This window comes from Notolepis coatsorum, assembly GCF_963971535.1.
Source record: "Notolepis coatsorum genome assembly, chromosome: 7".
NCBI lineage: Eukaryota > Metazoa > Chordata > Actinopteri > Aulopiformes > Paralepididae > Notolepis > Notolepis coatsorum.
In genome coordinates, this window is record NC_140171.1 from 2404874 (window position 1) to 2417695 (window position 12822).

The 12822-nt window shown below is 44.4% G+C and overlaps 1 protein-coding gene across 1 annotated transcript in view; it reads left to right on the top strand.

Moving 5' to 3' along the window:
• LOC311232584 (uncharacterized protein) overlaps nucleotides 1–12822 on the top strand; it is a gene marked incomplete at its 3' end in the record, with an annotated part of 110899 nt that overhangs the window by 35577 nt on the left and 62500 nt on the right. The window contains exon 4 of the mRNA XM_084319445.1: nucleotides 11932–12063. Coding sequence (XP_084175571.1) covers nucleotides 11932–12063 — 132 coding nt within the window. The remainder of the gene's footprint in view (nucleotides 1–11931; nucleotides 12064–12822) is intronic.

The following is a 12822-nucleotide window of genomic DNA, read 5'->3' on the forward strand; positions in this document are numbered from 1 at the left end:
TGGTTATGTTTCAACTAACTGAGCGTCCCGCTCGAGCCTATTGGGAGATATTCGTCTTCCGAGCGCTTATTGCGCATGCCTTGAAAAAAATCCAGTTGCACCTGCATTCGCCCGTGGCCACGCCTGCTCCTGTGTTTCCTTAAAACACAGGGTGGGGCCACTCCTATGCCCATCTCGTTTTTTTCACGCGTGATTCTTGCTAGATGCACCTATCAGTCAGTGGAAACATTATGAAGAGGAAAGAGAAACTAAAGAACGTTGGACTACCGCCGGAATTCCCCCAGCCCCCGGGTTTTCCCCAGCGCGTCCGGATGGGATTTCGGCCCTACGCTGGACTTTCTTCAGATTCCCGCAGTGGACTGGCGAACGTCGCACGTTTTGCCCAGACATGGTAGAGTGGCACCCCGACCGGAAGCCGACGCCGAGGGGCGGTGTGGATGGAGAGAACGTTGAGAGCGGGGCTCGTGTTGCAATTTGCACACCCCCACCCTCCGTTTTTTGGGTTCTGAAACACTCTATTATCAGAGTCCACGGCAGCGGCAGCCCTGGCCGACGAGATTCAATCTCTGTTGGCGAAGCAGGCCATCTTTGCGGTCCCACGGAAGGACGCGATGAGTGGTGTTTACTCCCGATATTTTCTGGTGCCCAAGAAAACGGGGGGTATCAAACCCATACTGGACCTGTCCACGTTCAATCGCTTGATTGCGGTGAAAAGGTTTAGAATGTTGACCATCAAACACCTGTTATGCGCTGTCAGAGTGGGAGACTGGTTCACCTCCATAGACCTCAAGGATGCGTATTTTCACATCCCGATCTTCCCTCCTCACAGGAAATACCTGCGCTTCCTGTTTTAGGGAATAGCGTAGGAGTACCAGAGACTGCCATTCAGCTACTCTCTGGCCCCTCGCACTTTCACCAAGTGCTTGGAGACCGTGCTGGGACCAATGCGTCGTCAGGGAATACAAATTCTATTCTACCTGGACGACATTCTGGTCCTCAGCCGGTCGGAGGAGGTCGCCAGGTCTCACACCAGGCAGGTGGTCGAACACCTCACCAGCCTCGGTTTTGCTGTGAACTGGGAGAAGAGTACTCCTCTTCCCAGCCAACAGGTGGAGTACTTGGGCTTGATTCTAAGCTCAAGGTCTATGAGGGCAACCCTCTCAGAGCGGCGTCGAGAGGATATTCTCGGTGCGCTCAGGGGGTTCCCTCCTGGCAGGACAGTTACGGCGTGGTTCGTGATGCGCCTGCTCGGCCTGATGGCATCTGCTCACTCTGTGGTCCCGCTGGGCTCTTTACGAGGAGGATACAGGGGTGGTTTTTCAGTATGAAAATAGACCCTGTGAGAGGCAAGTGGAAGCGGCTGAAAGTCCCCGCTTCAGTGCTGGGGGACCTCGACCACTGGGGGGCGGGGGCCCTCACCGGCAGGGTCCCCATGGGCAGCAGGACATCGCACGTGACAGTCTTCTCCGACGCCTCCCTCACAGGATGGGTGGGGGACATGTCTGACCAAGGCGGTAGGAGGCAGCTGGCCTGCTCGGTCTGCCCTACATATCAATGTGTTGGAATTGAAGGCAGTGCTTTTAGTCCTCAAACGGCTCCGCCCTCATGTGGTGGGCGAGCACGTTCTAGTCAGGATTGACAGCACGACGTCGGCGTCATATATCAACAGACAGGGGGGAGTGCGCTCTCGCAATCTGCGCAGCCTGAGGGCTCTCCACATCCCCGGCAAGGAGAATGTGGGTGCAGATTTGATGTCACAGGGAGGTCCCCACCCAGACGAGTGGGGACTACATCGAGGCATAGTCAGACAGATCTGGTGCCAATTCGGGGAGGCCGTGGTGGACCTGTTTGCGAGCAGTCAGTCCTACCAGTGCCCCCTGTGGTTCTCAGTCAGTCGGAAGGACAACCCCCCTCTGGGAGTGGATGCTATCTATCTGATAGCCCAGCTGTTGGAGCGGGTATGTCAGGAGTGCAGGACTTTGATCCTGGTTGCGCCGGACAGGGGGTCAGCCGTGTGGTTCCCGGCCTTGATTCAACTCCTGGTGGCCCCGCCGTTGCCTGTCCCCTGGTCGCCACGGGCGCTCTCTCAGGCACGCAGCACGTTGTTTCGGCTGCCTGTCTTGGGGCAGCCTCTAATGGCTTGGCTGCTGAGAGGTTGCATTTAGAGGGGATGCGTCTTAACACAACTGTGATTAACACCATCCAGAATGTGTGCGCTCTGTCCACTACCGCGGTTTACGCAGGGAAGTGGCGTATGTTTCAGGAGTGGCGTGAGGCTGAGAGCCTGGACCCGGTATCATGTCCCCTGAACTCTGTTCTGTCCATCCTCCAGTCTATCCTGGATAGGCTGTCGGCCTCGACAGTGAAGGTGTATACCGCGGCTATATCTTCTTGTCATGTGGGCTTTGAGGGCAGAACGCTGTTCAGCCACCCTCTCATGAGACGGTTCCTGCTGGGTGCTTCAAGCCTGTTGAACGCGCTCTGTCCCCAAGCTGGGACCTCCAACTGGTCCTGGGGGGACTGTCCGTCCGCTGACTGTGTACCTTAGGCACACACAGGACCTCAGGGCTACCAGTCAACTGCTTGTCTGTTACGGTGACCTCAACACGGGTAAGGCGCTGTCCAAGCAACGCCTGTCACATTGGTTGTGCGAGGGCATTGCCCTCTGCTACACTTTGGCCGGACAGGTTCCCCCCGCAGGTGTCAGGGCACACTCCACTCGTGGAGTGGCAGCCTCTGCTGCCCTGCTTGGGGGGGCCTCAGTGGAGGACATCTGCGCTGTGGCCTCCTGGTCCTCCCTGGCCCCTTTTGTCAGGTTTTACCTCATGGACATGACTGGGGGTCTCCCAGACAGTCCTGAGTACCGGGACTTCTCCTGCACCCAGGCATCAGGTGGGCTAGCAGGAGTGTGTGGGTGTGGACCGCAGAGTGCGTTTTTCACACGCGGTCCCACTCACGTTGTGCGTCCTAGGGTGACTGATCCCTATTTCGCATTTTGGTCGGAGTTGACTGCGCCCCCCCCCCCCCCTCGTTAGGACGGGCGGGGGGACGGGACTCCCACTCCTCCCTGTTCGATACGGGGTCCTCAGGTGGTGCATTTGTCGTGGCTGCGCATCCACTCTCCCCTTTTGATCCCAATAGGCTAGAGCGGGACGCTCAGTTAGTTGAAACATAACGAAGGTTATCCTATAACCCTAGTTATGTGAATACTGACTGAGCGTCCCGCTCTTCACGCCCTGAGGACCCTTGACTGTTTTTTTTACGCGAGAAATTCAGACTCGGAAGGGCATAGGAGTGGCCCCACCCTGTGTTTTAAGGAAACACAGGAGCAGGCATGGCCACGGGCGAATGCAGGTACAACTGGAGGTGTAGTCTGACGTCACTGGTTGTTCCACCCGTATAGGGATTTAGCATTGGGAAAATGGATTATCGGCTATTGTAACAATTCTGCCGCATGAACATTGGCAAGCTTTCCATTTTTGCACAAAATGAGTTCCCTTCTACCACTAACATGATTGTTTAAGCATTTTTGGTTGAAACAAAGGTAGTTATAAGCTTTTTAATTTGTCGTAAAAAAAGAACTACAATTACCATTAGGCAGCCTGTTGTTCAGTACGCAGCCGCTATTGGCTGTCACCTTATCCCTGTCACGGGTCATAGTACCAAGCTAGCTAGCTAACGTTAACGTTACCCTGCTAAATGCGATTATGTAGCATTATGTCTACTGTCGTGAACCATTTTAAATCGGGGCATGTAGAGGAGTTTCGGGAACGAGTAAAATGTGCAGGTCCTCTTCTCAGACCTGTGGGGCAAAGCACTGCACGCATAATGCCGGCTAGCAAGCTAGCTAGCTACACGCCACGGCATGTTGATACGATAGTAGCCCCTTTCGTGACTGTGATGCACTCGGTGCATCACAGTCACGAAAGGGGCTACCACGATAGCTAACTAACGTTAGCGTTACAAGCTCAAACACCTTATAACTACTACTACTGTCGTGTCCATAAGTTCCCTGGCAGAATACTTTGTTTGTGAGGACAAACGTATACAAAGAGGAGAGAACCATTTTAAATCGGGGCATGTTAGGAGTTTCGAGAATGCCGGCTAGCAAGCTAGCTAGCTACTAACGTTATAAACTATACACAATATGTACAACGACACAATGATTTACATTAGTATTTACAGTGATTTAATATGCAGCGAAATAACGTTATACGATTGAAATTATAAATACAAATATGGTAACGTGGTTGTGGCTTTTACAAATAGTGGTTAGCTTTAGAGATAAATGGCTATGATCACGGAGCACTAGTGTTGGGTGAAACAGATACTAGCCACAGATTCAGGGTCAGTTATTTTCCCATTGTACGAATTGTTAAGCTTATGGAATGTAAGGGACATCTGATCCTAGGTCTGTGACTGACTACAGGCAAGAGGCAGGCTAAGCTGTGGTGACGTCAGTCAGCAGCGCGAAATGGTAGTGTAGTTTCTCAGTGAACGAAAACATTAACCTTGTTATTTTGCTACCTTTACGATTAATTGCGAATATTTTCACGTTGAGCTATAGATTGTGGATGAATACGCACAGAAAGGTACACCATGCCAACGTTAATGCTTTATTTATTGTGTGTTGAGAATGTGTTGTGTGTTGAGAATGTGTTGTGTGTTGAGAATGTATTGTGTGTTGAGAATGTGTTGTGTGTTGAGAATGTGTTGAGATTAGAATGTATTGTGTGATGGATTGTGTGTTTAGAATGTGTGTGAACTTGTGTGTTGAGAATGTGTGTTGTGATGTGAATGTGTTGTGTTGAGAATGTGTTTTGTGTTGAATGTGTTGTGTATTGAGAATGTGTTGAGAATGTGTAGTGTGACGAGAATGTGAGAATGTGTTGTGTTGAATGTATTGTGTGTTGAGAATGTGTAGTGAATGTGTAGTGTGACGAGAATGTGAGAATGTGTTGTGTTGAATGTATTGTGTGTTGAGAATGTGTAGTGAATGTGTTGTGTGTTGGGAACAGTGTTGTAGTACTCGAGTCCTGCACAGATTTTCAGGACTCGTGACTCGACTTGAGCACTGATGACTCAGACTTGGACTTGAGCATTGACTGCATTCGGACTCAGAAGGTGCCGGCAAGGACTCGGACTTGTTAATTGATAAATAGTTATTATTATTATTATATTTCTTTTGTAATGGGTCCTAATCATTTGGCATAAGATATTGATGGCTATATTAATACCATAACATTATTTAATTGTGTGCAAGGGCAGACACGTGTGTTCCACCTAGGGCTGACCTTCGAATTTTTTTCGGCATTCGTAGCTTTGCGGCCGAGATTCGATTTTAATTCGAAGCTTCGAGATTAAGAAAATAAAATAAAAATAAAAATATATATAATGTTATTTTTTTTACTTTAATATTTTTTTTTTATGTTGTGGACTTGTACAGCACTTTGCTCAACGTTGTTGTTGTTGTTTTTAAATGTGCTATAAATAAAGTGGATTGGATTGGATTGGATTAATTAATTAATTAAATGAATAATGAGTCAGGAGCTGCGCTGCCTGGGCGGCTGCTCTCCGTTACACAGCCAACGACATTACATTACATAATTATGTTGCAACCTTCATCTACAAAGCAAATCAAATCAAATCAAATTTATTTGTAAGGCCCGACAACACACGTTAATGTCCCCATGGGCCGGACATGTCTTCTTTAAACAAGTCAAGAAGAAAACATCTCAATAAGTCAAGAACAAAACAAGAACACCATGAAGTCCAAACATTTCAAATAAATGCAAAATAAATAAATGCAACACTCTCAGACATATACCCCACGCGAAGGTAAGGAAAAACTCACTAGAACCTAGCAGTAGGAAAAAAATGCACCACAGGCAGTGTGGAGGAGAGAAACCTTAGAAGGGCCATTCAAGGGGTGATCTCCCTTCTTAGATGTCAGTGATAGTAGTGTTGCTATAAAACAGGCAGACAGTTCGAAGGCATGCACTCATATGTAGTGAAACACAGATAAGTGCATGTGATACCAACTGAACATTTTGAAAGATTAAAGATAGAGCTGATAGCGATAGCAACTGAACATTTTGAAAGATTAAAGATAGAGCTGATAGCGGATCTATTTGAGGCAGATAGGGTCGCATCCTCCTGGTCTTCATCACAGGACGTCCAACACTCCGGTCATCACTCTGAGACGGCCACTCACAGGGAGACAGGGAGATGGGACAGACAGTTCGCATGATTGTGATGGGCGGACATAGCTATAGATACAAGTGGTAGGCATATATGTGAATAGAATAGATATATGTAGTAGGCATATTATGTGAATAGAATAGAAGTACTTAACCCAGTGATGAACGTCTGAACCACGTTGACAGACCACGGACAGAAGACGGTAAGAAGCTGATCCATGGCCTCGGTGGTGCACGTAGAACAGTCACTGCAATCTTGGCCAAGACCCAGAGACATCCACCACCTTGGTCAGCACTACGAGCAGGGACGTGCACAGGACTTTAGAGGGGCAGGTGCTCAAAGGCTGAAAAGGGCACCTGTGTGTGTTTTAACCGAGCGCGTTATGCGCGCAAGCCCGATTTTTCAGGGCCCTTTTGTGGCGGGAGCGCCCCCTTTTTATGTTTTTTGGGGGGTTTTGGTGATCAAATATTGAATATTGAACTATAATAATCAGTGCAGGAGCTCACTTATCCTTGAAAGACACTTTTATCACTGACTTAAAAGGCCCATACATCTCCATAAATGTTCAGGGGGGAGGGAATAAGTGCTTACCCTACAGACCCCAAGAAGTGCTGTATATTCTGTATTGTTTAATATAAATGCATTTTTTATTCCAATCCCGATTTGTATTTGAGATTCCCAAATCCCATCGGACTTGACTTCTTTGTGTCCCTCAATGAGTGTAATACCAGCATTCAACTGTATGCGCCACAGCGGTTTCTATCATTCTATGCATAAAATATATAGGTCCGCGGAGAGGCACGCTGAGGAGGCTGTGCAAACTGCAATGGAATATGGGGCATCTCTCTCTCTTTACCTAATATTTTGATTCTATCCTGAAATGTTTCAGTTGGAAGGGCAGTCTATATGCGTAACGATAAAAAAATAAATAAAATAAAATTTAATAAATTCTTCAAAAAGGCAACTTTTTATGAGGCTCAAAAGGGCAGGTGCTCAAGCACCCCTTGGGCTCTATGTGTGCACGTGCCTGACTACGAGACAACGACTCAGAGAGAGGGGGGGGGTTGGGACAGGGGTTTGAGAGTTCCCATGTTTGTAGTGGGCGGAGATGGAGCAATAAATACATGTAGTGAGCATAAGCAATTAAGCATACATGGTGACAGTGGAATCATAGTATATAAGAAAATTGTGAAATTGTGTAATAGATAGAACTACTGCAAGCGTATGGATACAGGATGAGATACAAGACAATAGCTCAGGGCCGTATGCCCCGGGGGGCAGGAGAAGCCGCTCAGAAGGTTCAGCACTGCAGGCCAGACAGAAGGCAGTATGAAGCTGTTCCATGGGACCGGTTGAGACAGAGACAGAGGTTAAAAAGGTTCTCCCATGTCTGCAGAAAAGCAGACATGGGAGCAAATAGACATCCTAACTAAACTAGACAGATTAATCTAAGGGTCAGTCCCCGACCAGGTGAGATCAGGGTAGGTTGAAGTAGAGGGAAAAGATGGGTCTTAAGCAGGGATTTAAAAGCTTCGACGGCAGGTAATTTGTTCCACAGGTAGGGAGCATGGTAGACAAGGGCTCTGTGGCCGGCGGATTTCTTTTTAACCCTAGGAATCGATAGAAGCCCCGCATTTTGTGAGCGCAGAGCACGAGCGGGCGAGTATCGAGAGATGAGATCGGATATAGATAGAGCGGTGCAAGCCCATTTAAAATGTTGTAGGTGAGGAGTAGCACTTTAAAGTCAGATCGGGCTTGAATAGGAAGCCAGTGTAGGGCGGACAAAACTGGTGTGATGTGATCAAATTTTCTAGTTTTAGTTGGTATCCGTGCAGCCGCATTTTGCACGAGTTGAAGATTTTTGATGCTTGAATTAGGTAGGCCTGAAAAAAGTGTATTACAGTAGTCTAGACGAGATGAGACAAAAGCATGAATTAGGGTTTCAGCATCAGCCAGAGTTAAAATGGGGCGAATCTTTGCGATATTACGAAGATGGAAGGAGGCAATTTTGGTGAATTTTTTTATATGAGCATTAAATGAGAGGGAGGAATAAAAAATTACTCTGAGGTTTTTTTATGGTGGAGCTCTGGGATACGTGACAAGTATCAAACAATTATATAAATATTTATATGTAGTTAATAGAGACAATGGCAGAATTCGACTTCATTTTTTACTAAGACATGTTTTTATATACTAGAATACTATTGTCAGTGCTGTAAAGTTTAAACCTTTTTAAATCTTAGACAAACGAAACACTTTGCTTTCATGAAATATTGTAAGCCGTCATCGGAGGCTTTATAAAAGCAGCACAATGAACACAAATCTGTCAGTGCCGAGTCCAACCTCATCTTAAATAACAAAAGGCATTGCTTGTTGTAGTTAACAAAGAGAGTTTATTTTGCAGGTACAAAAATAATAATAATAAAAAAGAAAATGTTATTTAATTTTTTTTTTATATATTCAAATTTTATTTTCCCATTCGAATCCTATGCCCATCGAACGAAGCTTCGAAGTATTTAAGACAGCCCTAGTTCCACCTACATGCGGATTCACGTCGATACCCTCATGTTCAGTACTTCAGATGCCTAAAGAGATGCCCTGAATCCTGCACTTTGTCATTTATGTTTAATGGAGATCTTTTTTATTTGTACGTCAGCTCTTTGACTGCCAGAGTGGAGTGGACTCAACCTTGGTGACTTGGACTCGGACTAGGGTAATGCGGACTCTACTCAGACTCGACTCTGGCTCTTCTTTGGTGACGTGGACTCGGACCCGAATACTGGGGACTCGAGACTCGACTCAGGCTTGAGATTTGCCTTTCTTTTTGCTGTTGTGAAGCACTTTTAGCTGCAGTTTCTGTATGAAAGGTGCTATACAAATAAAGCTTATTATTTAGTGACTCGACTACAACACTGGTTGAGAATGTGTTGTGTGTTGAGAATGTGTTGTGTGTTGAGAATGTGATGAGTATGTGTTGAGAATGTGTTGTGTGTTGAGAATGTGTTGTGTGTTGAGAATGTGTTGAGAATGAGTTGAGAATGTGTTGTGTTGAGAATGTGTTGTGTGTTGAGAATGTGTTGTGTGTTGAGAATGTGTTGTGTGTTGAGAATGTGTTGTTTGTTGAGAATGTGTTGTGTTGAGAATGAGTTGAGAATGTGTTGTGTGTTGAGAATGTGTTGTTTGTTGAGAATGTGTTGTGTGTTGAGAATGTGTTGTGTGTTGAGAATGTGTTGTGTGTTGAGAATGTGTTGTGTGTTGAGAATGTGTTGTGTTGAGAATGAGTTGTGTGTTGAGAATGTGTTGTGTGTTGAGAATGTGTTGTGTGTTGAGAATGTGTTGTGTGTTGAGAATGTGTTGTGTTGAGAATGAGTTGTGTTGAGAATGTGTTGTGTGTTGAGAATGAGTTGTGTTGAGAATGTGTTGTGTGTTGAGAATGTGTTGTGTTGAGAATGAGTTGTGTTGAGAATGTGTTGTGTGTTGAGTGAGTTGTGTTGAGAATGAGTTGTGTTGAGAATGTGTTGTGTGTTGAGAATGTGTTGTGTGTTGAGAATGTGTTGCGTGTTGAGAATGTGTTGTGTGTAGGGCTGTCAGCTTATCGCGTTAATCAGATTAATTAATTACACAGCAAATTATCGCGTTGTGAAAATTAACTCAAAATGTATTACAAAAAATAAATAAAAATAAAATTAATTTATAATCTTTTTTTTATCTCATTCATTCCATAAGCACGTAGAATACACATTTACAGACTTTTTTTAATATGGTCCATTTGCATGTTATTGGTATCTGATTCTATAGGGACATCTATGGATCTCAGTGAATGTATTCCCAGTGTCAGAAATACTGTGTCCGTTACTAGGCTTGAGTAAATTGTAATGAACCAAATGACAATATCAATAAATATTTTTTTATCTTTGACTGTGAATAACACCATGCTCAAATTGACCAGACCTGAAAAATCTAAGCAAATTAATTGATGGAAGATGATTAAACAGAAGGTTTTGTAGATACAGTACTGAATTCTGCCATCCGGACACATGCAATTTGAAATATGATTATTGTTACAAAGGATCAGATTAAACCGAATATATATATTTATTGATTGATATATATTGCATAATATTTGTATATCGTTTGATATCCCTTGTATATTCCTTGTACATATACACGGAATATCCCTTTAACCTAGTACAGACCATAATATTTCATTCTCCTATTGGACAGCGGTCCACAGGCGCCAAGGCCATGCCTCCAGAGTCAGGTTCAAAGTCACCGCCGGGGACATGCCTGGACATGAATGGTATTGCGCAAGGATATGAGACAGGAATAAAGCTGGTACTAGTTTATTCATCTAAGCGTATAAATACGGCGCAGGTGAATACAGAAGTATGTTACCCAATAAGTTGAAGCCTCACCCACGATACGACGTGCGGTGAAGTATGGCCTGTTTTGGCCCCAAATAGAGCATTGAGACCGCGTGCGAATTAATAACTGAAGTGTCAGAGTTTAACGCTGTACCGTCGAGTGCGACATATTCTATTAAGTCAGTAATAGTCTATTCGTGTATAGTGTATCGTGCGGCTAAAGTTCTACAGTGACCAGCATCACCAACGTTTTCCTCGTATCAGCTAGAGTGCTTATCCAGGCTGGGCTGCTTAGCCTGGCGCTTTCACCCGAGGGGCCCTAGACGAGGATCGTGTGGACATGTACACTGGATTATCTACCCGACGACTGCATAGCCCTTTTCGGCTGGATTATATTTGCTTTTGGTCCTGTAATTAATGGAGCGGAGAATCACCGACACCCACAAGTGTGTGGGATTTACCCTGTGAGGAGCCACGTCGAGCCCGTCCCTCAGAAGCCTGAGGCCGGCTAGCTTTCTTCCATGTGGAGCTACATGCTACGGAGAACAGCTGTATTCGTCTGTGGATCAAGATCTTATTGCACCGTCTCCCGTACTCGGAGTCTCCTTATCATTGTTGACCCAGACTCTACTACCGACAGATCCTCTACCCTTGCTGGCTTACAACCGGGGGGACCCTTCCAGTATCTCTCGCTATATTACTAGTGTACCATAGATATAATTCCCTAAGATTCAGGTTGTATAATTACCTCCTGCGTAACCAGAGAATGGACATTCGTTATTGATTTGCCTACGCACATTCCTTTGCCTTATAAGCGCATTCAAAGTGAAGTAAAGAAAGTATATTATGTACCTTTTGCTGCAATAAATACTTAAATACAACTTTGTGTAGAACCGATTCATTGTGGGGAAGTGTTCATCATTAAGATACCTGTGTACTGTATGGCCAGTAGGATGTACATAAAGATGGTAGTGGTTTAATGATACCATACTTATCAATACAGTCAGGGAATTGTACCCCTCAGTTACAATTATAGAATATAGAATATCAGGCATAAAATGGTAATGCGATTAAAATGTGATTAATTAGATTAATTAATTACAAATCCTGTAATTAATTCAATAGATTTTTTTAATCGCCTGACAGCACTAGTTGTGTGTTGAGAATGTGTTGTGTGTTGAAAATGTGGTGAGAATGAGTTGATATTGAATGATCCAGATGTCTCTAAATATTATATAAAATATTAGATTAGATTAAAATGTATGGTCATCATACAGCACAACTACAGTAATAGTAATATACAATAATAATAATAATATGATATAAGCTATGAATAAACCTTTTATTTTTTAATGTATTTGTACAGAAAGATGGCAGACACTGAACGCCTGATGGAAGAAGAAGCTGAGGACAAGCTGGAGGAGAGGAGGACAGAAGAGAGGGATGATAACATGGAAGGTCCTCCTACTAAAGAAAACACGGATGAGTCAGCAGAAGGGTGAGAACGCTCTTTCATCTCAAGATAATCTGTTGATATCCTAGAGTTCCATAGTAAGTACCTTTTTATTCCTAAAGCACATTTTAAACTGTAGTTGCACCAAAGTGATGTATGGCACTATAAATAAAACACAGTAAACATGGTAAAAAACAAAGCAATACAAATATGACAAATACAATTAAACAGGTACATTTACAAGTAAATGAAACAGAGTAGGTGTGAGATCAGACTATCCAGGCTAAAAAAGCCAACTTTAAAAGCTAAAAGGCAGGTAGGTTATTAACCTGGTAAACAGGTAGGTTTTTAACCTGGTAAACAGGTAGGTAGGTTTTTAACCTGGTAAACAGGTAGGTTATTAACCTGGTAAACAGGTAGGTTATTAACCTGGTAAACAGGTAGGTTATTAACCTGGTAAACAGGTAGGTTATAAACCTGGTAAACCGGTAGTTTTGAGATCAGGTAGGTTTATAACCTGGTAAACGGGTAGGTTTCTAACCTGGTAAACAGGAAGGTTATTAACCTGATAAATAAAGTAGCTATAATGAGTCAATAGATAAAAAGCAGTAATGGCATGTAGGTTACTCGCCCTACTCATGTAGGCCTCCACACTACACAGCATTTATAGACATAAATAAACTGCATGGCTCATCTCCCACTATGGGTATTCAGTAGGTGGTGTCAACTACCCATGTGACCTGAGGATACGAGTAAAACATTTTGAAATATTCAATTGCAAATAGAATCAATTGTTGTTGATTT